This window comes from Phacochoerus africanus, chromosome 1, assembly GCF_016906955.1.
Source record: "Phacochoerus africanus isolate WHEZ1 chromosome 1, ROS_Pafr_v1, whole genome shotgun sequence".
NCBI lineage: Eukaryota > Metazoa > Chordata > Mammalia > Artiodactyla > Suidae > Phacochoerus > Phacochoerus africanus.
Window position 1 is genome coordinate 260,615,826 of NC_062544.1, and position 25,656 is coordinate 260,641,481.

At 37.7% G+C, this 25,656-nt stretch overlaps 1 protein-coding gene across 2 annotated transcripts in view; it reads left to right on the plus strand.

Moving 5' to 3' along the window:
- Positions 1-10,427: 10,427 nt before the first annotated feature.
- Positions 10,428-25,656, plus strand: part of USP25 (ubiquitin specific peptidase 25) — a 135,703-nt gene continuing 120,474 nt past the window's right edge. For both annotated transcript variants that reach the window (XM_047794688.1, XM_047794697.1), the window contains exon 1: positions 10,428-10,890. In XM_047794688.1, the coding sequence (XP_047650644.1) occupies positions 10,846-10,890 (45 nt within the window). In that variant the 5' untranslated portion in view covers positions 10,428-10,845. The remainder of the gene's footprint in view (positions 10,891-25,656) is intronic.

Sequence of the window (25,656 nt, forward strand, 5' to 3'; positions counted from 1 at the left end):
TTAAGTTAATCAACATGGTGATTATCTGGGTGGTCTAACCTAATCACACGAGCCCCCGTTAATGAGGATTACAGCCTCGTTCCTGCTGGCCTTGAAGAAGAAAACTGCTATGACTTTTCGACAGCAGCAAAGAAATGTATTGTGCCCAAGCCACATAATCTTGGAAGTGAACGCCAAGTCTTTGTGACTCCTTGATTGCAGCTGTGTGAGAGCCTGAGCAGACGGCCCAGATAAACTGGGCCTGAATTTCTCACTTATGAAAACTATGAGATAATAAAAGTTAGTTATTTTAAGCCACTGAGTTGGTGGTAATTTACTATGCAGCATAGAAAACTAATATGGGGCAAGCCTGTGGAATATTAACTCTGGTAGCTTGTACAGTTATATAAAGTATTTACGTGTCTATATTCTCATTCACTTTTTTTTTGTCTTTTTGCCATTTCTTGGGCCACTCCTGCGGCATATGGAGGTTCCCAGGTTAGGGGTCTAATCAGAGCTGTAGCCACCGGGCTATGCCAGAGCCACAGCAACACAGGATCCGAGCCACATCTGCAACCTACACCACAGCTCACGGCAACGCCGGATCCTTAACCCACTGAGCAAGGCCAGGGATCAAACCTGCAACCTCATGGTTCCTAGTCAGATTCATTAACCACTGAGCCATGACAGGAACTCCTCTCATTCACTTCTTGAGAGCTGGACTCCTCTTTGGTTCTCTTTGTGTCTTCTTTCACTTAGCACATAAATATTCCTTGAAAGCTCTTTCAATGAATAAATTAATGGATGAATTCTTTTTTTTGTTATACTCTGGTTCTTTTTAAGTTCAGTCTTTCTGCTAAGAAACTGCTTTTCCCATCTCCTAGTTTCATTCCTTCCTCCAACCTGTTGCCAACTGGAGAACAAGTTATATCCATCAACCAGCCTTTTCTGTTTATAATTAGCAAGACTTAGCATTGCAAAAGCCTAGAGAAAGTTTAGCCCTTTGGGTTTGAGAGTCCATGTGATCTACTCAAATTAATGTGTCTTTCTTATTTAATCATAAAGACATTTTTCCTTTGAGATGTCATCACCTGTCACTTAACAATTGTTAGGACAGTCTTAAAATGCATTCCTCATAGAAACTGTCCAATTAAAAGTACTACAAGATATCATTATATTATACATTCTGTTAGGAAAACTGGGTCAGTCAGGGTTCATTGTTCTAAGTGACAGAAATCAATTCTGCCTTTAAGGAAAAAGCTTGTTGGAAACCTACCTGGCAGCTAATAGGATAAAAACAGAGAGTTTGGGCTGGAAAATGGGTAGAAACCATGGGATGATGGAAAGTCAGAACTCGAGTTAAAGAGATGATCTTTGGGATGCTGCAATATTCTTGGCTTGACACTGGACACCACTCATAAAGTCTTCATCATCATCATTCTCCTACTCACTCCTCAGTTCCCACCACCAGAAGTAAGTCTCAATTGTCTCTTTTTTATTTTTTTCCTCATTAGCTAAAGATTCAGAGGAGCTGGGGAAGTATCCGATTGACAGAGTTCATTCCTCGGATCTGAGAGATCAAGTATCTGATGTTTTGGTTTCTGTGGCAGTAGATGGAGCCCCATTTCTTACCAAGACACAGTGGTCAATTGTCCAAGCGTGGGGTTCAGATAGTGGGCTGTCTCCATAACCCCAACACATCAAATAAAAAGTGTTGGTGTTTTCTAGAAATAGGATTAATTTGATGGAATTTTTGAAGGATATGTAATAGATAGGAGCTTCAAGAAAGATTTGAGATAATCTGGAACATTTGGAACATTTGAGTAAGATTATTTAATGACCAAGTGTACAGCCACTTTTGACCAACATTTGGCCAAATTTGGAACATTAGAGTAAGATCATTTAATGACCAAGTGTACAGCCACTTTTGGCAATAGTTACATAAGAAGGAGATAACCCTAAATGGTTTTGGAACTTTCTCTTCCCAGAAGTTGTCATTCATATGCACAGCTGTGGGTAAATCCATATAAGTGGAATGAGGATTCTGCAATGTTTTAAAAAAAGTAATTGCCCTTCTGAAGGGTATTTTGTGTTTTTTTGTTTTGTTTTGTTTTGTTTTGCCCAGTATCTCCTACTCACTGGCCTGTTGTAGAGATTCTGGTTACAGGACTTCCTGCCCATTTCCTCCAGGTAATTGGTTCAAAACAAACACAATAGGTTCACGATCATTTACCTCAAGTTTCTGTGACCCAAAGGTAAAGGAAAAGTCAAGTTTCAGTGCCTTTATTCTTAGGCTGTGACCTGAGGCCCATGCTGTCAGTTACTTCTACGTAATCCTTTCTCCATCAAGGCTTATAACAAATGTCTCCTTCTCTGCTTTATTTTCTCAGATTGCATCCATTTCTCCTTCCTTTGACTCCCAATAATTTGTAAATAAATTTGCTTAGTAACATCTCACATTTTGTGGTTTATATTCTTGATTCTCCCACCAGAATGTGAACTGTGTCAGAGCAAAGATCATCTTCTTTAGGCCAAGTTAGGGGCTTCCTATTGCTGGTCTCCTCATTACCTGGTACGCTATGACATTGCTGCTTTAGCTAACTACCCAGCAGGTTGTAGGCTTTGGGGGGCTAGAGAGCCTTTGTTTTCCTTCTGTCTTTGTCCATGGTACTGAAATTCAAGAGTCAATAAGATGGGATCATTGGTTTGTCATAAGTGAATCAGTCATAAACAAGATATGCACTAAATTTCCATTTATTTAGCAAAATTATCACACATTTGGAATTTGAATGAAATTCATGTGTGTGTTTTTCTGGATTTTGGAAGTTAATCCTAACATTCCATGTGAAAAAGAATTAGCAATACATCACTTTTTGAAGATGGAAAAAAAATAAGTTTGAGGATTGAGTATAAGCCTAAGAAGGAATATCATCTTCATCTGTTATTGCTTTCTGACAAAGATCTGCATAAGTGGGTGCTAAATGAATACTGAAATGTGCCTTTTTGAATTCGCTTTGAATAATGTTGGCAGATGAGATGATGTTGCAGAATGTATTACCTTCTTAAATCAGCAGATGCCAGAGCTAAGTCACTGAACTAAGAAGATCTGATTTCTTTATATTTTTTTATTTAGTAAATATTTGCTGAGGTATTATGCTAGGTACAAGTTTTATCATGACCATACACTTGCTGTACTATTGAGATGTCATTTGACCACTCTGAGACTAGGTTTCCATATTTGTAGAATTAATATAGAGTATATTTTGCCTGTATCATAGCATAGTTATGAGGGTCAAATGGGATACCATGTATTCAAGCAATTTATGTAAGGTAAAGCTTTTTTTTTTTTTGGTCTTTTCTAGGGCCACACCCGTGGCATGTGGAGGTTCCCAAGCTAGGGGTCTAATCAGAGCTGCAGCCGCCGGCCTATGCCAGAGAAACAGCAATGCTGCAACACTGGATCCTTAACCCACTGAGTGAGGCCAGGGATCAAACCCGCAACCTCATGATTCCTAGTCCAATTCATTAACCACTGAGACTACAGGAATTCCATGGTAAAGCTTTAAATATAAAGCTATTATAGTTATTATTTTATGCTATCACATACATAATATAGCTTTTATCATATTAGCTAGTAAAGTAACATTATATTTATAAATAGCATGATAGTTACCTCTTAAGACCAATTCCTAACTACCATAATTTCATACTGCCAAAATATTATAATAATTTGTAACAGTATCATACATTTGGATTCTCCTTTACCATTTTCAGAGTAATTTCAAGTAAATCATCTTTTTTTTTTTTTTTTCTTTTTAGGGCCACAGCTGTGGCATATGGAAGTTCCCAGGCTAGGGGTTGAATTAAAGCTATAGCTATGGCCTATGTGGCCATGGCCACAGCCACAGCAACAAGGGATCTGAGCTGTATCTGAAACCTACACCATAGCTCATGGCAATGCCAGATCCTTAACCCATTGAGCAAGGCCAGAGTTTGACCCTGCATCCCCATGGATACTAGTCTGCTGTGCCACATGGGGGACACCCTCAAGTAAGTCATCTTTATCTTTGCAGCAACAGAGAAGGTAGAATCATCTCCTCTGTTTTATTTTTTTATCCATACATTTCTAGGGATCTACTTTTATATATGATAATTTCTAAACCTAGAGCCAAACTAGCTTTTAAGTGGTACTTGAATAAGCCAGAACTTTTGATTCAATTTATTTCTACCTCAATTTCTTAAAGGATCGCCATAGTGATACATGATACTTGATAGAATAAAGAGCCATCAGATCAGTTTTATTTCCAGCTTTCTGCAAAATGCCTGATGACCATAGAAATCTACAGCAGTGCCTTTCAACATTTTTGGTCCTAAGATTTCTTTACACACTCAAAAATTCTTAAGGACTCTAATGAGATTTATGTCTATAGGTTGTGTCTATCACTCTTAATGTATTAGAAATTAAAACCAAGAAATTTCAAAAATATTTACTGTTTCATTCAAAAACAAGAAATCCATTACATTTTAATGTAAATATTTCTTTTATGAAAAATGGCCATCTTTTCTAAAGCAATAACTATGAGTGAGGAGAATGACATTGTTCTACATTTTTGCAAATCTCTAATGTCTTGTTTAACAGAAAACCAAAGAAATTTCCTAATTGCTTCTACAGTCTGTTACCATATATTGTTTGGTTGAAGTATGTGAGGAAAATCTGGTCTCACACGGACATATAGTTGGAAAAGGGAGCATCTTGCAGAAAGGATTTTGAGGACCTCTAAGTATTCACTAATCACACTTGAAAAATGACTGGTATAGAGTGTGGAGGTTTAAAGGCAGAAGCTTTCGAGTTAGACAGACCTCCTACCTGGGTTTAAATGCGTTGATTGTGTGTCCTTGGATAATTTACTTAAACAATAAGCCACAGTTTCTTCCTCTATGAAAAGATTATAATAATTCCAACTTTATGAGGTTGTTGGAAAGATTCCATTGTTCAATGTATAAAGTGCTTAGCACAGGTCCTGGCATACAGTAAGTGTACAAAAAATAGTAGCTGACTTTTAATGTGTTGGAGAGGGTTTCCTATACCACTTCCCAAACAAACAAAAAAAACCCAAACAAACAAGCAAAAACCAAAAATAATACCACAACAAAAAAGAAGGCCTAGAATAGCCAACCCAACTCACTTGACAGTAAGGCCAGTCTTAGAGGAAATGTTATGAAACTGAAACCAATGGGATCTAATTTTAAAATACGATATCTTATTTTCACTTATTTATTCTCAGTCAATATTCCCACACAATTATGGGTGTTTATAATATGATAACCTAAACAAAAGCTATGGTAGATTTGAACTGAACCATTTAACCTTCACATAATAAAATTCCGTGTTTTGTTCTTGATGAAAAACAGACCAACCTAATAGGCTGAGAGAGTAGTAAATTATTGTGTATCTCCTTTTATAAGACAATATTAGATAACTATACTAAAAATATTTTCTGAAAGCCTAGAATGTAGGAAAGGGGATTCTTACAAGTTGTTTTCATATCGAGCACCCATTCAATATAAACTTCACTGTGCAGAATTCAAAAATGAGTAGCATTTCTGTCTAATGTTTAAGGATTTTTTTTCTCTTATTTTTTGTTTCTACTTGCTAATAGCTTTGTCTGTCCAAAAATAAATTTCCGATTTGTTGTATCTCTAGCATGTATTTTTAAAAATTAAAGACATTTATATATGAACAATGTGTCTTTTCTACTATCCAAGAGAGAACACAAACAACCATCCAGGGTCTGAAATTAGTGGGAAAGTAGCTGCTTGAGAATAACTAAACAGGTTCTTTTGTACATGATCTGATACATGAAATGATTACAGAAAGGTCAGGTTTTGTAAACTCATCTCATTTAACTCTGTTTTCTTGTCCTGTTTTCTGAGGAGAGGATAGACTCGGAATATTCAAAGCCAGCTGAGTAATTCTTCTTGGTGCTCATCTAATGGTTTTAACATTTCAATTTATAGATAACACAAGGAAGTCCTAATAATAATCATAGCAAGAATGTGCTCATAAATATTATGTACTTACTTTGCGCCTTTCGGTGTTTTAAGTATTTTACATATGTGTAATCATTTCACCATCAAAATAACCCTATGTTATTATTCTCATTTTATAGAAGATAGAGACCCAGAGAACATGTGTCAGTGAAGATCATGTCAGAAAAACACAATCCTCTTAAATATTTAAATCAAGAGATAATTCATTGGTTATCCAGGTAATGGAGGAGCACAAAAATAGGGGCAGTGAATTAAATCAGAGTTTAGAAACAGCAAGAAATCATTAGGACTCTAAATTTGGAGAGAAGACGGAAGAAGGCAAGATTTCCAGAGCTTAGGGACCTGCCTCCTGAGGAGGACCTTGAATCAGGGTAGTCCAATCTGTTGAAAACCAGAATTGCCAAAGAGATCTAGTTTAAGGAGATGCCACCCAGAGGGAGAGGGAGAAGGAGAAAGCAGAGTAGTCTGGCTTCTCCTTTTCTCTCATACTCCTATACCCCACCTATGCCTATCCTTGGCCAAATACAATAACATGCAGAGCATGGGACATGGCAGAGATAGTCCTTTCTGTGACTCAGAGCAAAGCAATAGAAATGCAAGGAATGTTCCTGAGAACAAATTGGCAAGAGAGCTGCAGAAGGCTTGAGTAACTTGGCCAAGAGCACAGAGCTGTCAGTCCTTGTGTTGTTCTTTGGGACTTGGATACATGTAGTGATCATATGTCCTGAATAAGGGAGAGAGAGGTTTTGGGAAGTGACGTTAGTTACTTTCTGATATGGGTTTTTTTTTTTTTTTCCTGCCCATACAGGTCATAGGATAATTTCAGGGAAATTTATGCCTACCACTATAGAGGGGAAGAGAGAGAAGAAATGAGAAAGGGTCTAGGACTCTAAGCCATTTTCAGCGTCAGAGTATATGCCTTTGGGCATGTTCAAGGTAAGAGGAACAAGTGATTCATTCAAGAAATGTCCACTTTTGTGCTGGCTCTCAGTTGCTAAAGTGTAGGTTTTTTTTTTTTTTTTTTTTTTAATAGCAGACCTTGCTTTCAAAGTCTACCTTGGGAAGATATAGTTCACATTAGACTACATTCTGTTTTCAATTTTTTAAAACTATTCCCATTGGAAGTGCTAATATTTGCAGGATATATATGTGTGTTAATGTATCTCCTGCTAATCCAAGAGGTTATGGGATGGGGAAGGAAAAATGATATTTGATGGCACATGGGTATGAAAAATAGGATTACATAAAGTAGATATGACTGCTATGAGCTGAATTGTGTCCCCCTAAGATTTCATATGTTGAAATTCCAACCCCTAGCACCTCAGAATGTGACCCTACTGGGAGATAAGGTCTTTAAGGAGGTGATGAAGTTAAAATAAAGCTGTTGGAGTGGGGCCCTCATCCTATGACTGTCCCTTGTAAAAAGAAGAGACACCAGAGGAGGACCTTGAATCAGGGTAGGCCAATCTGGTGAAGGCAGACATTTGTGGAGGCATCAGGAGGTGGCATCTGCAAGCCCAGGGGAGAGGCAGCAGGAAAAACCAACCCTGCTGGTACCTTGATCTTTGACTGCCAGCCTCCAGAACTGTGAGAAAATAAATTTCTGTTGTTTAAGCCACTCAGTCTGTGGTATTTTGTTATGGCTGACCTAGCAAACTGATACACTGATCAAAGAAGCAACACCTGGAGACTCTCAGTGGGTGAGGCACCACTGATGGTGGAAGAGATTGGAAATGATTTTGTTCTTTTTTTTAAAATCTTATAAAACAATATGGCTGCCAGGACCACAAAGCTGTCCTACTGGAATTAGCTGGAATTAGACATGCACTGTAAAGTCATAAATAAATTTGTTTTCTCTCCTTTGTGGTTGCCCACTTAATAAGCATATTATTGTGCATGTATAAGGCAGAAAGTACTCTTACAGGTTCCAATTTCTGAACACTCTATCACTGAATGGTGCGCTTGTGACATCATAGAAATCCTTCTCTTTGAATGATTGCTTATAGTTCTCTTATTGGTGGAAAGAAAATTATGCCATAATGTCCATACACCTAAAAAAACCCCATAATTCCAATTTGCTCTGAAACATTTAAAAAACATTCTTTTGCTGTGGAAATTGTTTACATCTACCCTGTAAATTGAATGTTTCCACATTTTTCTTGTCTTACAAATGTGATTTGGTAACACATTAGACTTTGGGTGTCCAGAAATAGATTTTCAAACCCTTTCTACACAAAGAGAAATAAAGTCAAGATAGAATAATATGAATTTCCTTGGTTCATATATTAGACACAATACTGAATATTGTTAGAAACATCATTTTGATCCAAAATAGAAAAATAGATTAAACATTTAATTTTATATGAAATCCTTCACTTTACCTGTTTAACTAAGTGTCAACAATCTGGAGCAATGCAATAATTTAGAAATTATTAAATAATGTAATGAGGATACATAATTCCAACAACTATCCATATTAAGGCTAACTCATGAACAGCAAAACTAACATTGTGCTATCTGGCAATGGGTCTTTTGTGCACATTTATCTCAAATATTCAAATTTTCATCATCTATTTATTCCAGCTGTATGTTTTCTACACAAACAAAACAACCCCCCTAAAAAAAAAGAAACACCCAAAACCAAACAAATCTACAGGGGAACTTGAAATTTACTTCTCAAAGTTCTACAAAACCATAATTAAGATTTTAAAAAAAAGGAACTGGGAAACCATCAGAAGTAATCTAGGAATGAATGATCAAAGTGGGCAAGTACAAACTACTCTATAAAGAGCTTTATTTGATAACTATATAATAATCACTGGTAAGATAATTTTTTTGTGTGTGGAACTAAAAAATCTAACTCAGAGGAACATTCATTGCCAAATTTTAGAAAATTAACTTTTGTATCTGGCAATATCGTTTTTAAACCACAGTACTAGTTTTTTTTAATGTTAAATTTAACTTACATTCAGATATTGTGAATCAGATTTTTAAAAATCTATAAAACAAAGAAGCAAAGTTGATATGTTGGAAAGAATATTCATCAATAAATGAGGAGAAAATGAACTCTAGTATGCATTCATTCACAAGTCACCCTCTTTGGGTCTCAGTGTTCTCATAAAAATTTTGTTCATTCTGTCAGAACTGTTACATTATTCCTAAAATTCTGGGTTTCCAGCCATTTCACAACTTTCCAAATTCTTCTGGCAGAAATGTAAGATAGCAATAAAATAAAATTTGTAATCTGTCAAGATCAAATGAGCAAATAAACATGAAGATGCAAGGGAAAGACCTCAAAAGGTGGTTGAAAACATCTAAGGTGCAGAGTAAAGCCAGTTTGTAAAGTGTAGAGATCGATTACAAAAGCTTAGGAGTTACTGTGATCCATGATTATTAAATATAACCAGATAATATTTCAGTGATCATGTGCCAAACTTGCTTTTCTTTCAAATTAAAAATTTTACCTACATTTGCATATTTGTGTATTATATTTGTGACAATATGCACTGATTATTCTTTCCCTTCCACTGCTGCACCCTCATATCCTATCCCCACATTAGCTAGTGAAACAAGATATTTTTGAGACTAGAGATTGCTTTCTTAAAAGTAGGTTTTCCATACAATTCCATATATAGTCAGGTATTCCAAGCAGGGTGTTTGATAATTTGCTTGGCAACTGGGACATTAGATGATGTACCATCTAGACAGTGACTATATTTCATTTACATCAAATTATCGGAAAATTAACCTTATTTCTCAGAGCCTAGCAGTGACTGGCACATAATGGAATGAAAGAAGTAGACAAAGAATATCAATATTCATTTATATAATGATTACTTAAGGAGAAATGTACATTCTAGCATAAAAACTTCTGACAGCCTTTTGCTTAAATTACACTTGACTCTTCCCTACGGGCAAGTTTACTGCTAGTGAAATTCCTAGAAAGGCCTGGGGAGAAAAGACTGGAGATACAGAAAGGAGCCAGGATTCCGGACACAAGGCGTTTGGGGGACGTTACGGGGCTAGCAGGAAAACGTTTGGTCCTGGAGGAGTTCAGAAACCCAGCAGTCCGACAAACCCAGGGCACAGAGACGAACGCTGCCCTCGGGCCTCGGCTGGAAGCTTTGCAGAGCCAAGCGAAGGCGTCGCGCAACCTGCCGCAGGGGCAGCTCCGAGGCCCGGCCCGCGTGGCGTTTCCCCGCCCCGCCCCGGGAGCGGCGTGATGGGGGCGTGCTCCCGGGCGGCCCCGCCCCCGCCCCGCCGCCCTGTGGGTCACAATGTAGGGTTAGGGCGGCCGGCGGGCGGGGCTCGGCGGGGGAGGAGCTGCCGGGCGGGGGCGGTGACGGCGGCTGGGGGAGGGGAAGGGAGGAGGAGTCGCGGAGGGAGGAGGACAGCGCCATTCCGGCCGGCCGCTCCCTCTGTCCCCTCTCCCTTCCCCGCAGTAGCCTGCAAGCCGCCAGTGAAGGAGCGCGCGCGCGCGCGCCCGTGACGCGCCCGGGCTTGCTTGCGCCCTCCCGCGCCCCAGCGTCGGCCGCCAGCTCATGGCCCGGGCCGGGGCCGACGAGCCGCGGTAAGGCGGGCCGCGCGGAGTCGTGGGGCCGCCGCCGTGGGCCCTCCCTGTCCGCACCTCGCCGCCAGCCCCCGGTGCCCGCGCACGCCGGCCGCCATCGCCTTCGCGCCTGGCTGGCGGGGGCGCTGTTTTCCCCCGCCGTCCGCGCCGCTCCCTGGAGTTCGGCGGAGCGCGGCTGCCAGGGCCGGCGGAGGCACGAGGAGCCGGACCCCGTTGCCTGTGTCGCCGCCGGCGCCGCGGGGGCCATGACCGTGGAGCAGAACGTGCTGCAGCAGAGCGCGGCGCAGAAGGTGAGGCGAGCCCGCGAGCCGGCGCGGCCCAGCCCGGCTCCTCCTTCCGACGTGCCGCCTGGCCCGCCTCGGCTGGGAGCTCCCCGGTCTCCCTCGCCGCCGCCCCGGCCTCGGCTGCCGCGGCGTCCCCCCCGTTCCCCGCCGCCCTACCCTTCTTGGGGGCGAAGCGCCCAGTTCCGGGCTGTGTGTGGAAAGCGAGGTGTAGTTAGCGGGTTTCACTCCAGTTCCTTCTCGCCGATTGTTTTCCTGTAACAGACGGTGCCGGGTATTTATTGAGAGCGACCTCGCATTCCTGCACTCCTCTCTCTGACTTCTTAATTAAACTTTATCTTCCTCCTCTTTAAAAAAGAAGAAATAGCCAGGTTGTCACCCTTTCCGAACACAGTTTTTATTTTCAAGGGAGGAGCATTCCAGGCCTGCTATTTTGCAAAAAGGTCTCCACCAGAATTGAATTGCCTGCCTGGCGGGGCAGGTACGTTAACCAGGTGGATTCAATGTAAAAGTAGAGGATTTGGTTCGTTCCCTTTTTTCTTTTCTTTTTCTTTGTTATGTTTCTTTTTTTCTCCCTGAATATAGAAACTGGCCATGTTTAGTCCAGGAATCGTTTGTCCCCTAAGTTTGACCTTGTAACACATTCAAATGGTCACTCACTTAAGTTAAAAAAAAAAATGTGGGTTTGTGAAGCTTCAGATCTTCTACAGTAAGCAGTGAGAGATGCTTTTTTTTTTTTCCCCCTAGATTTTGCTTTCCGAATCTCAAATGCACTATCATGGCTTGCACCATATCCAGAAGAGTAGTTGGCTATGACTTAATTTTTTTTTTTTTTTGATCATTTGTGTGAAAAGCGTTTTGGGCAAAAGGAAAACATTGCTTTACTCGACTTGAAATTATGGGGGTAACCAGGGTTTACTGGGAGTAGCTACTAAAACCTGTATCTGGTTTTTCTGGAAGAGGAGTGGATGCCCCACCCTGTTGTAGTTGGGGCATAGCTATATCCTATCTGTGCTTGATTTTAGAATAAAGCCTGCTGTCCTAAAATGAACACTGTGTGTACTCACAGCTTGCTGAATTTTTGCTTTGAGATTATTTTTAGAATTTCATGATAGTACTTGAGGTAATTGAAGATGCTTAAGAATTTTGGAAAGCAAGGATAGTGCATTGTTATTTTAGGCACTTTGGGAAAGTTGTCTTTGGAACTCGTGTGTTAGTTAACTGTTACTGGTAAATTTAGCAGATTATTACAGACTGCAGTTTATTTACTGTGAATTTCGTGAACAGTGTCTCCGAATCCCGTCTATTTTGTTTTGAATGCCTTAAATTTTAGTTTTCGATGTTGAGAATATGACAAAGTGTTAATACTTAATGGAGGATCTTATTGGTCATATATATACTAAGCAATATTTAAGAGGTTTGGTGTTGTTTCTGTTTATGGTTCTCTTCGGTGTTGAATATTCAGGCCTTTTTGTTTCATAGTGGACAATATAGCTCATATTTTTTGTATCTCTTAAATTTGAACAATAGCAAGAAGTTTGTGAGTTTATTACATTGATTTTGGACTAAAATACTTCTTTAGCATAGAATTAGATAAGCAGATCTGTCTGCTTGAGCGCTTTATGCATAAAGTTGTGAATAGAGTCAAATTACTGAAAGTGATCTTGGCCATCAAGTCCAGTTTCCTAGTTTAATGAGTCCTTTCCTTACACAAAAGGAGTGGTTGTTAGTCCAAAATATTACCATTATGATGCTGTTTTTAGTGTGTGTGTGTCAGATCATATTGATATTGTGGACATTTTTTAAGAGCAATATAATTGCATTCATTTTTATACTTGCATCCTGGTATTTTTTTTTTAAAGCAACATTTAGTGTGTTTGCTTTCCATATTAATATACTATTATTTTGCTACTTATATTAGAAATAATTAAAAATACTTATATAGGTCCAAATACTTTAAACCATCTACTTCAAATAAATTGATAGTTTTGAATCCACCAAGCTAGTGACTAGGAGGTGGACTTCAAGCTGGTAACTAGGAAGTGAACTTTAGAAGAAACAAAAGTGAAACTCCTTGTTTTTAAATTAGAAACTTTATGAATGATCATTAAAACCAGACGTGTCTGGTGCATATTGCATAGAATTTTAGCCTATTTTATGCTCTCCTTAAAAAAAATTGAGTGTTGTGTGCTCATGTGTAATATTAGCTTTATATGGAGAACTATATTCCGTTAGTTGGAACAGTTTCCTATTTTTCAAGATTCTTTTTATTCTGTTTCTGAAGGATGTATGATTAGTAATAATCTAAAAAAAAAAAAAAGCACAGCACTCATAGGTCTTTTGTTCACCTACACAGTAGCTTGTCACAGTGTAACATAAAGCAGTGACTGTCTTTTCCTCTAATGTATTCTTTGCTTGATTGCTCAAGTTTGGCCATGGCAGAGAGTTGAGATGTAGTGAAACTGCAGAGAGCTGCTTTTCTGAGGTTTAAGCTAATAGAGGTGAGGTGGAGTTGGTGGCAGATTGGCTATAGTTAAATCTTGTCATTATTTTGGTCTTGAACATGTCTCTTCAGCCTTTGTGCTTGATATTTACTTAAGAGTAGGAGCCTTACAGCTCTGAAATTTGATTCATAGATTTAGCTTCCAAATAAGGATTATTTAGGGCAGCAATATTGAAGGCTTCCTCCCAGGGACCAAATTAATTTGTAGAGTGACGTGAATTGGATACTATTTACATTAACTATATCCTTTTGAGTTGAATGAAATAGAAGTTTCATAAAGGCCAGTGTTGTGCTTATTTTGTTTCACCCTAAGGCTTAGAGCAGCTCTTTGCACAGAGTGGGTTTCAGTAAATATTTGATGAATGAAATAATGAGTGAGGGTTTTCTAAAAGGAATGCAAGAGCAGGGGTTGTTTTCGTTCTCTGACTGAATGTCTTGATTTAACATTGAGAAACAGTGAAAGCTCGAAACCGTGGACAACTGTTGGAATATAGGCAGTGTAGTGGAAAGACTAGTAGGAGGGGTTGATCTAAATTAAATCACCTTTGTATGACATTGGGCAGGTCATTAAATGCCTCCGAATCTTCTTTTTAAGCCTTAAAGTTAGTATGATTAGACACGAGCAGATTTTTTTTTTTAGATTTGAGTGTTTAGTGGAGCTAAGCATGCATTTATTCTAGACAGAGAGGATAAAAAAGAAATAGAGGATGGAGGCAGAATCTTATGGATCAACAGTCAACTTTCACTTAGTTATACTGGGGGTTTAGGTGGGAAGGATGTCACAGATTAAGCAAATTAAGAGTCAAAACGAAACTTGAAAAAAAATACAAGCTGAATTCAGGGTAAATTTCTTAGTTAATGTATTTTTTAATAGGGTATTATCTAAAGCTATAAAATTACAGTATTTCAAGGGATAGTTAACATTATATAAATCACTATAAACATTACATAAAATGGATATTCTTTAGTATTAAATAGTTGGTTATCTTGTTACCTACTAGCCTAAGACTTGGTTTTCAGAAAGAAAGGGATCCTGCTTCTCATTCCCTTTTTACTCCTTCCTTTTCTCACCTAATTTTGATTTGTGTACTAGGATTGTATCCAGCTGCCTTAATGCAGTCTCATTAGCTCCAGTATTCTGTTGATTTTCTTCAGTATTCTTTGTATGAATATCATTTGCAAATAATTATCTTTCTGACCCCTTCTTTGTCAATTTTAATACCTATTTTTCATATTTTATTATTTTAGCTAAGATTACAGAATACTATTAGGGTTGTTAGGTTCTATTATGTATTGTTTCATTGTGATATGAAATATCCTTATAGATCTAAGTTTTTAATTATTTTGAAATTAGGTTTTGGTGTTGACTAGCAAATGTCTTTTTAAAAATTTTTGCAACCACTGATACAATATTTTATGTCAATAATAAGAACTACTGTAATAGATAACATACAGAATATTTACTGTGTGCTTTTAAGAAATTGTGCTGAAAGCTTTATAACTTTTTTTTTTTTCTTTTAATCTTCCTAACCATCTTTTTAGGTGAACACTTTTTTTTCCTCCATGTCCTGGTTGAGGAAGTAGTATTAGAGACATTAAGAACTTTCATTATGAGATTTAAAATAAGGGTCACTAGGCTCAGGGGCTTCTGCCATTAACCATTAATTTGTATTGCTTTCTGGTAAAATCACATTTAGTCATGATGCCTCCATATTCAATGTACTAAATTATAATCTACAATGGTAGAATCTCCTTTCTTAAATAAGGTTGGTTACAAGGTTTGCTTGTGTGTATATGGTCTATTAAGATAAGCTTAGTTCATAAGAGCATTAGAAAGCTTTTGTCTTTTCCTATGCTTTTGGAATTGTTTGGTGTAGTATTAGATTAAACTATTCAAAATTGGTAATGTTTAACCACTTTTGATTTTTTAACCTAAGTACTTGTTACTTTGAAGTTTTGATGAGTATGACTATATCAGCCTATTTTATTTTGAGCAAGTTTCAGAAGCTTTCCAAATTTTGACTATGATCTTTTAAACATTTTCTTTTGTTATTTAAAGGCTTTTTTCCCTTTTACTCTCTAAAGTGTTGCATTTTTAAAACTGTTGACTTTTAATTTCAACACAACAGGTTCAGAGAATATGATTTGTAACAGTTTTAAGAATTTCTGAAGAATTTCTTATGACTAAGTACATGAGGTTTTAATGTTATTAAAAGAATGTGTATTCTTTGAAAGTTACAAAGTTCTGTTAAATGAACACTTACAGTGTGATTTGAATGTGTCATTTTTTTCTTTATCTTAAATTCTGAGAGATGTTGTCTCTACTTTTAATGTAATTTCATCAAATTATCTTTGTATTTCTAATGAACCTAATCCAAACTTGTTTTTGATGGTCTTTTAGTAAGATTTCATTGTTTGCATATATAGTGCGTTTAATACTTTTAAAGCAAGTTTAATACTTTTTACTGCCATTTGACTCATTTATTTAAAGAGTTTTTTCTGCTCTTTTAGTTTTAAACAAATATATTTAAACATATACTTTTTCTGATAGTATAAATAATTATTTTCCCTCCTTCCCTGTGTTCCTAATAAGATCAGATTGTTAAGCATATTTTTACTAAAATACCGCATTTTTCATTTTGTCGGAAGAATTCAGAATTGTAGTTTTATTTATTTATTTATTTATTTTTTGTCTTTTGAGGGCCGCACCTGAGGCATATGAAGGGTTCCCAGGCTAGGGGTCTAATCGGAGCTATAGCTGCTGGCCTATGCCACAGCGACAGCAACACCAAGTCCGAGCCACATCTGTGACCTATACCACAGCTCATGGCAGTGCTGGATCCTTAACCCACAGAGTGAGGCTAGGGATCACACCCGCAACCTCATGGTTCCTAGACAAATTCATTTCCCTGGATCCCGGAATTGTAGTTTTAAATGATGGCATTTTAAATGTCTTAAGGTGTACTTTACATCAAAAATACTACTTGCATTACACATTAGTAGCTAATTAGTTTTTAAAAATAGCTAATAGGTGTTTAATGTTAACTATGATTTTCTGTGAAGTATAATACTATTTTATTTTGTAGATAAGTTAACTTTTTTTTTTTTGGTCGTTTTAGGGGTGCCTCAGCAGCATATGGAGGTTCCCAGGTTAGGGGTTGAATCAGAGCTGTAGCTGCCGGCCTACGCCACAGCCACAGCAACAGCAACACCACATCCAGGCCAAGTCTGCAACCTACACCACAGCTCATGGCAATGCCAGATCCTTAACCCACTGAGCAAGGCCAGGGATCAAACATGTGTCCTTATGGATCCTAGCTCAGTTCATTAACCTCTGAGCCACGACGGAAACTCCGATAAGTTAACTCTTTATGTAAGCTTATAAGATTTCCTCTTTGATTTTAGTATCCACAAATTGTGTGTGTGTGTGTGTGTGTGTGTGTGTTTAACAGTTCTGGCGGCAAAGATTTTTTTTTTTTTTTTTGGTCTTGTTGTTGTTGTTGCTATTTCTTGGGCCGCTCCCGCGGCATATGGAGGTTCCCAGGCTAGGGGTCGAATCGGAGCCATAGCCACCAGTCTACACCAGAGCCACAGCAACGCGCGATCCGAGCCGCCTCTGCAACCTACACCACAGCTCACGGCAACGCTGGATTGTTAACCCACTGAGCAAGGGCAGGGACCGAACCCGCAACCTCATGGTTCCTAGTCGGATTCGTTAACCACTGCGCCACGACGGGAACTCCGAAAGATTTTTTTTCATCTGAAAACTTTAGTGTTGTTCTTAGGAAAAAAAAAAAAAACCCTCCCCCCAAAAAAATATATATATACATATTTATATATAAGAACTGTTGTTCCTTTTATCTTCCTTCTAAAACATTATTTGAATATTAGATACCATTCATCTTCTTCGCTTCAAATTTTTTTAATAATTTCTTTCTCTCCCTTTTTATTCTATGTGCTAGGTTAACTTCTTACTTTGTCTAAATTATTACTTTTGTAATGCCCATTCTATATTTACTACCTCCGTAGGTGATCAGATACTTTTTTGAGGGGGGTTGTTTTAGTAATCATTGGTCCCGAAGGGCACAGAATCGAATTAATTATAAACGGCTCATGATAAGCTATCTATGCAAATCTGTTTTCATTTATTTATGAAATAGCTTATTAATCTTTAATGATGAGCACATATTGAACCCACTACTTAAAAGCTAGAACTTTGACAGTAAGATACATCTAACCATAAAGTCCCCTCTCCCCATCTCCCTGTTTTCACTTGAGATTGTAATCATCTTGAATCTTGGCTTCATTCTCCCCTTAGTTTCCTTTTTAATCACTTCTCTGAATTTCCGAAGGTATATATTTTAGTTATTTTAACTTTAGAAATTTTTCACCTTGATATGTAAATGAAATTCATCTGTGTACTAAAAGTTAAGCTTGCAATATCTAGATGATATAACGTCTGCACTTAATTTTTGTACTCTGTGTGAGATAGGGATCCAGTTTAATTTTAATTGCATATATGATTTTTTGTTGTTTATGTTGCCTTACTGAAAAGTTAATGCTCTCCCCAACTCAACTGACATACCATCTCTGTCATATATAATCGCGTTATGGCAAGTGTTGTTTTTAATCCTGTGCTATTTTTTTCAATTATTCATTTTGCGAATGCCATCATCTCTTCATTGCCATGGCTTCATAATAATGTCTATTACTGGAAAAGTAAGTTTTCCTCTCTTCTTCCAAAATGTCATGGTACTTTATCTTCCTTAGAAAGTTTAGAATAATTTTGCCATGTTCTCTTAAAAAACCCCATTTGAGTTTTTAAGTAATTTTATTGAATCTATAGGCCAATTTGGGATCATTAACGTCTTTATGATATTGAGCATTTCTATCCATGAACAGATTATACTCTTTCTTTTATTTAGGTCTTCTTTCATATTTTTATTCAGTTGATAATTTTAGCAGTAGAATTCTTACATATTATTTTTCCTTTATAGTTGATCATTTCTGATAACAATTTGTGGTGCTTTAAAGTATTTGTTATTTATTACTGGTGTGTACAAATGCAGCTGGATTTTGTACATTGATCTTATATCCAGCCACCTTGTTAAAATGTATTCTATTATTTTTTCAGAGATTATTTTGGATTTTTTACATAAAAGATCATATCATAAATCATAACGCTTATTTATTTCCATTTTTTATGCCTGTAATTTCATTTTTTCTTATACTAGGTAAAATGATAGTGAGGTTTTTTTTTTTTGTTTATTGCTCATTTAAAGGACATTTCCTTACTTTGGAGCTGATACACTTCTAAAGTATTTCTCTTGGGTAAATACATAAGATATTGCTGAATGGTTAATTCAGAGGGTTGTACCATTGTACATTCCAGTCAGTAGTATATGGGAGTTCCACTTGGTCTACATTTTTGTCAGCATTTGGTATTTTCAACTTTTATGTTTTTGCTATTTTGGTGAATATGCTGTGGTATCTTGTGTTAATATGTATTTCCCTAATGACTAATGGTTTTGAACATCTTCTGCTTATTCGCCATTTTTGGATGATTTTTAAGTATTGCTTCTTATATATTATTTAGTTTTATATTCTCCCAGAATCAGCAATAACAAAAGCTGCTTATTCTTCCAAGTGTAAAAATGGAAAACACGTTAAAGATGTTGCTAGAGGTAAAACATTTAGGAGCAGGTACTGATATGCTTAGAAAACAAAATGAAATTGCACAGCTGTTTTTCTTTAATTTCATATTTTTAAAATAAATACCTCATAAAAAGTCTCACTGCTGAAAAATGAAAAGCCTTTTCTTTTTCATGCCTCAAACTACCGCTAATCTGTTTAATAATTAATTAAACACACAAGAATAATCTTAATGAGGTGTATTTTGTTCCATAGGTTACACAAATACTTTCACCTTGTAGTAGGCTTGGATGTTGGCGAGAACTTGGGGCAACCAGTGACAGGGTGGGATGAACCATGGACAGCTAAGCAGTTGAGCAGAGAAAGACTTTTTTATGATTTTTGGTCCACAAGAGAACAAGAAAGAAGAGGAGCTTGTTTTGAATTAGAAACTCCTTATTTGTTGGGTTTTTGTTGGTGGCGTTAGCCTGAAAGTGAGTCTGTTGGGGTGGATGGCACTAGCTTTGAGGGCAGGATTGGCTGCCAGCCTGAGAGCTAGGTCCTTCATGAGGAGGAAGGATGTGGGGGAGGAGTGTGGAGAGAGAGACTAGGAATGAAGAACCGTTAGTGGCCAGATTCTGTTGCTGTGGTAACACTAATGTGAGAACCAACCACACACTTGTATATACACATGTTTATGCATCATAATTTGTGCCAGAATACATGCAAAATTAAATACTCATTTCTTTGAAATGGAGCTACAGAAGCAGGCTTGGGCTGGAGGTGTGGGGCTTGCTGTCTCTGAGTCCTCTGAGCTGGTCTTGGTGTGTCAGTGGTAGAGCCCCATAAATCTTCCCATGAGGCCTTAGAGAAAGACCTTGGGACAGAGCAGGGCCAAGGAAGAGGACTGAAAGGAAATCTGCAGGAGTCCACTGCCTCAGGTTTAAAATGACCAGTGTCTGGAGGAAAGAAGCAGTTCTGTGCACTGGCCTCTTGAAGTTATGGACACCTTTGTGTCTATTGTAGTTGAGCCATACCGATTTTCAGAGCTGACCTCTGGGCTTTCCCACTGGGGCTGGGACTTCAAGTTGATAATAAGACTGCAGATCTAATAGAACTGACAGTAGTTCATTCTTGCTGATGGCATCAGAGAGGGAACACCGGCACATCTGAGTATGGGAGGCTGTGGTGGGATAGAGAAGGCAATCTGTGACATGGCTGAAGTCAGCTCTGTGGTAGTCACTGGGTAGGGGGCCCAGGTTTCTGTGGACAGGGAGGTCAGAGCAGCCCACCCAGGGAGTGGCATTCTGTGTGAGGAGATGTGGTCTTAGGGCCCTGTGGACATTGGTGTTATTTGGCGTTGCCATTAGCTTACTTTGCTTGGCTTGGGCAAATTCTAGCCTCAGGGTCTACAGTTTTGAGATGGAAGGTGTACCTTCTGTGCATTTTTGGCTGTTCTGGTGGTGGTGATCAGGGACCCTTTATCCCCCTTAAAGTACAGGCAGAGCAAGGGGAGCTTGCTGGGTTTAATGAAGGGAGGGGGCTGACTAATAGTGCCTTTGTTCTCCTCTTCCTCCTGTTTTGTAAGGGGTCTGAGGGGGCCTTCAAAGGAGGTGAGGGTTATGGGGCTGTGTAGGAGTGGGAGACGGGCAGGGAGAATGGTGGGGAAGTACTGGGAACTTGCTGCCTCAGTCTTTTCATTTACTGCTCATTTTTCTATCTTCTACAGGTATTGTATATCTTGCTCTTCAGTTGTAGGAAGGTATATATTCTGAATGTCTTATGTGTATATTTTCTCTCTCAGAGTGTAGCTTGTGTTTTCATTTTATCATCAAAGTATTTTAACACGAAGTTCATTGTACCATTTTTCTTTTACTGTTAGTGTTTTAACCTATTTTTTGAACCCTAGTTCACAATATTTTTTTTTAACCTATGTTTACTTGTAAAATGTTTTCTTTCTTTCTTTTTTTTTTTTGTCTTTTTGCTATTTCTTGGGCCACTCCCGCGGCATATGGAGGTTCCCAGGCTAGGGGTCTAATCGGAGCCATAGCCACCAGCCCACACCAGAGCCACAGCAACGCAGGATCCGAGCCGTGTCTGCAACCTACACCACAGCTCATGGCAACGCCGGATCCTTAACCCACTGAGCAAAGGCAGGGACCGAACCCGAAACCTCATGGTTCCTAGTCGGATTCGTTAACCACTGCGCCACCACGGGAACTCCTAAAATGTTTTCTTATTTTAGCTTTTATATTTATATTTTAGCTTTTATTTTTATATTTTATGATCTACTTGGAGTTGTGTGTGCTCTGGGGTGTAAATTCAAGGTTTATATGAAATAAATGAACCTAATGTTGTAGTTCATTTATGCTTATGGTTACACCAGAACTTAACCATTTTGCTGTTGAAACCTAATTGGTTATCTTTCTATATGTTTATGGACCATTGAGATTTTTTTGTGTGTGGTGAAATTCACCTTTGTTTTAATGTTTTTTTTCTTTTGGGTTATGTTACTTTTTTCTTCTTGATTTGAAGGAGTTCTTTATGGTCTAGATACTACTTTTCTTTTTCACTGCTTATATATTTTGCAAAAATATTTTCTCATTTTCCAGGTGTCTTTTTATTCCTTTTATGTTGTCCTTTCATGTAAGACCCCTTATTGATATAGTTGCATACATAATTAATTTCCTTTATTTTCGATCTTTCATACCTGCTTCATAAAATGATATTCTCTTTTATTGCCCTATAATCTTTTTATTGTTTTGCTTTCAGTATTTATCTTATTACACTTGGATTTGAATTTCACATGTTTGAATAGGTGTCCAAATTCATTTTCTCTTTTGGAGAGACAGTGACTTTATTGAAAAGTTTCTTCTCCTTTCCATTAATACTTGACTTAATGGCAGTATTTTTATCCTTGTGTCGGGCTGTTTTAAAGGAAAACGGGTTTGAGGGACGGTCTCTTGAACTAAAGTATTTTTATTACAGTTTTACTGAAGCTTGCATAAATATAAACTAGGCAAACATTTATTATGTTCTATTATGTGCTAAAACCAAAAACCAACTGATAACTTAGATGTAACAAAAATAAAAGACTTAATTTGACAGATAATAGTATTTTATAGACACTAACTTGGCAATTGCATCTTCAATGAAGGAAATTAATATATGTGTATTAGGGTGTTCTTGTAATATATTATTATTAAATTTTTGGAATAGATTTTATTGATGTTGTCATCTTCATTCCACCTGTGACCCTGGTACTTACTTGATAGCCATTGTCTCAGCCTTTTTGTTGTCAAGTCTTCAAAAATGTGCTTCCAAGTTTGATCATAAACAATTTTTTTTTTTTTTGCTATTGCTCAGGAAATTTAATTATTCTAGTATTCCTTAAGCTGAGTGTTGAACTGAACAGGTTGTGTGATTTAGTGTAGAGTGGAATACACTCGCTGTGAATAAGAGGAAACAGTTATAGCTTACTTTTAAGTTAGTACCAGATAAGTATTTTTTTATTGGAATTTGTGAGTATTTTGTCTGTGAACATGTCTTAGAGCCTGGATAATCAGGTGAGATACTGCTGTGCAGTGTGATAACTGCTTTGCAGACACCATGGGACAGCATTATTGTACTGGAGTAATAATTGTGTTATAATTATTGCCACCTCCCTTAGGAATTGTACTTTGTCATGATGAAGGTTTTAAAGTGTGCTGCCAAAAATCTTTAGTATTTGAACACATAGTATAAACATGAAGACGTGGAGAAGTGATAGGTAAGAAGACAGTAGCAAGTAGGCCTAGCTGTGAGGCAAGATTTTTGTCAGCTTGTGAGCTTTTGCTGTGTGAACTTTCAGTACATATATTAAGTTATTTACATTTGGGCTTTACAGCGTGGTAAAATACAGCTAATACAATAGTCAAAAGTTTTACTTTTAAATAGTTTTGATATTCTGCTTTCTTTGCAAGCTTTGAGAGATGATATAGTTTCTCTATCATATATGTTCATTACTACACTGTTAGTACTTTCAAAAAAAAATTACACCCTCATATAAACTCTTGTTTCACGTTTTCAGTTGCCTCATTATCATGTCCATCCATTCATTTGTCCTTTGTGTTAAGCAGATTGAGAAATAAATAAACATACTATAATAAAGCTTGTGGTAGTGAGGGCCAGAAATGCATACATTATATTAGAAGTTAAGTGAAATATTTATAGGATGTGTTGGTAGGACCAAGGAGAGGCTCTAAGGAGAGGATTCACTGTCTTTGGTATGCTATTGAGATAACTCCTTGTTGGGGGGCTGAATAGCTTCAGGATGGGGGCTGTGCCTCAGAAAAACAAACCACTATGATTAGAGAGTTAGAACTTTGAGCCCACTTTCCAGTCAAAGGAGGGGAGAGAGGCTAGAGGTTGAGCTTAGTTACCAGTGGTCAATGATTTAATCGATCACACCTATATAATGAAATCTCTGGTGCTTTATATACTTTTAGTAAGTGTTCAGTAAGTGTTAGCTCTGGGATTGAACTTATACATGGTAAATTTTTCATCCCTCATTGTCATTGAGACTTACTCTCTTAAAAATACAAAATTACCTCAAAAATATATTATTAGAATATAAAAATTGCTTTTAAGGAAGTTGAGTAAGGGTCCAGTAGGACACAGAAACTTGACAGTAATTTAAACAGGGAAGGTTTAATACAAAGAAGTGTTGACTAGTAATAGATGATTATCTACTCAAGGGTAAAGAGAACTCTAAAGAATAAAGGAAGGAATAAATTTGGGAGAGATCTTCCCAAGCCCCAAGACTGAGATTCAGTTCTTGTTGGAGAGGGGGTCATTGAAGCTTACTTAGATGGAGGGCAAGTTTACTGAGGTGCTGGAGGCTGCACAGTTCTGCAGATGGCTGTCTTATGGGTCTCGGAAAGAAAGTCGTATAGAGCAGAGGCCTCATTAAACCTAGCACTGTATCTAGAAGGATGGAGTTTCTAATAGTAGAGTGTATTATGTAATTTGTATGACTACAAATTGTATTTACTTTAAGGAATTTTTTGTGACACACATAGCTGCAAGGAATTATGTAGAATTCTAGTTTGAAAGTTCTATTTAGAGCATGCTTATTTTGTTTTATTAGTATAAGGAATTTTGGTTTTGGACTGAAAATTAATTATGAAAATTTAAGCACCAAAACCAAGAAATACATAAAGATTTAATTGGACAAGAGAGAGATATATTAGGAATCAGCCAGATTATCAGCATCAAAACAAATTAAATACATATTTTATTTAAACCACAGAATCACAGCTCAAGGATATGATTTGATTCACAAAAGTTTTGTTTACCCACTTTTTTCCAGCATATAGCCATTCTAATTTGAAAACACACTGTTCCAAAAGATTTTGCAAGTTGGGTTTGGAACTCTAAATGCACGTTCCCATAGAAACCATATTTCAATGGCTTAGGTTCTTATTTGGCCTAGAAATGTATTTAACTCTGTGTGAAGTTAGCTTATAGTGCTCTGTAACAATATTTTTGGGGAAAATTGCATTTAGAGTTTCTATTTCTGAGCATGTCTTTTATCTGCCAGTTAATAGGGATGGAGGATTCTGTTGGGGCATGGTCATCATGCAGGTGTCAGACTGGTCAAAGGGTTAGAGTGGCAGGTAGAGATATGAAGGCTGAGGTGAGGAAGGATGGACACATATTTATTGGGGATGAACAAAGTCTCTCATTTCTTTTTTTTTTTGGATTATGTAATGATTATGATTTAGTTCTGGGATTCTATTAAAAAAAACTAGGAAGAGACTCCTTAAGTTGATAATCTCTGGCATTTCTAAGCCTCCATATAAATAATGAATTAAAAAAATGTACTTGTAGGTTTATACACCCATGGAGGTGTATGATTAATTTATTTTAATACCAAAATGCTTTTATCCCAGAAAGACTGAGATAAACCGTGACCCTGGCAGTAGAAAATACAGGATACCCCAACTATTTATGAGGTTAGTAGGTAGATTATTTGGAATTGAGAATTTCAGCAGTATTGTCCTGTGTGCTCCTTCAGGCAGGTTTGACAGGATCAGAACTAGGAAACAAAGCCTTTTGTGAACATCTAGATGCAATGTAGGAGAGTGTAGGAAGTTTGCTCAGTGGGTGTGATTTGTGTATGCTTCTCGTTCCTATCTCCAATAGTTAATTGGTAGCTTTTTCCTTTGGATGGATTCAAGCCCTGTGATCTGACTTACTCCAGTTCACCTCTGCAAACTCTGCTATATTCATTTATTCAGTTGGTGTTTATTGAGTTCCTACTATGCGCCAGACACTGTTGTACTAGTTAGTTGTCAGAGAAACACAGTGATGTGCGAAATAGACAGTCTGTGCTTTCTTCCAATTTAGAGTCTGGTGATTAACCATAGTATGTTGTTATAGTCTGTGGTCAGTGTCAGGGAACCTCTACCCTTAACAGAAAACAACTGAATATACCCAGACCTTTGAATTAGGAAGGTGAATAGTATTTTGTAGACCCTGAATGAAAGGGAAGAGGGAGAAGGGGGAAGGGAGTGCAAGGTGAAGCTAGAGATAGCTGGGGCATGCAGAGGGCCCTTTAAGCCTTGAGAAGTCTGGTACTATAGGACAATTCCTCAGAG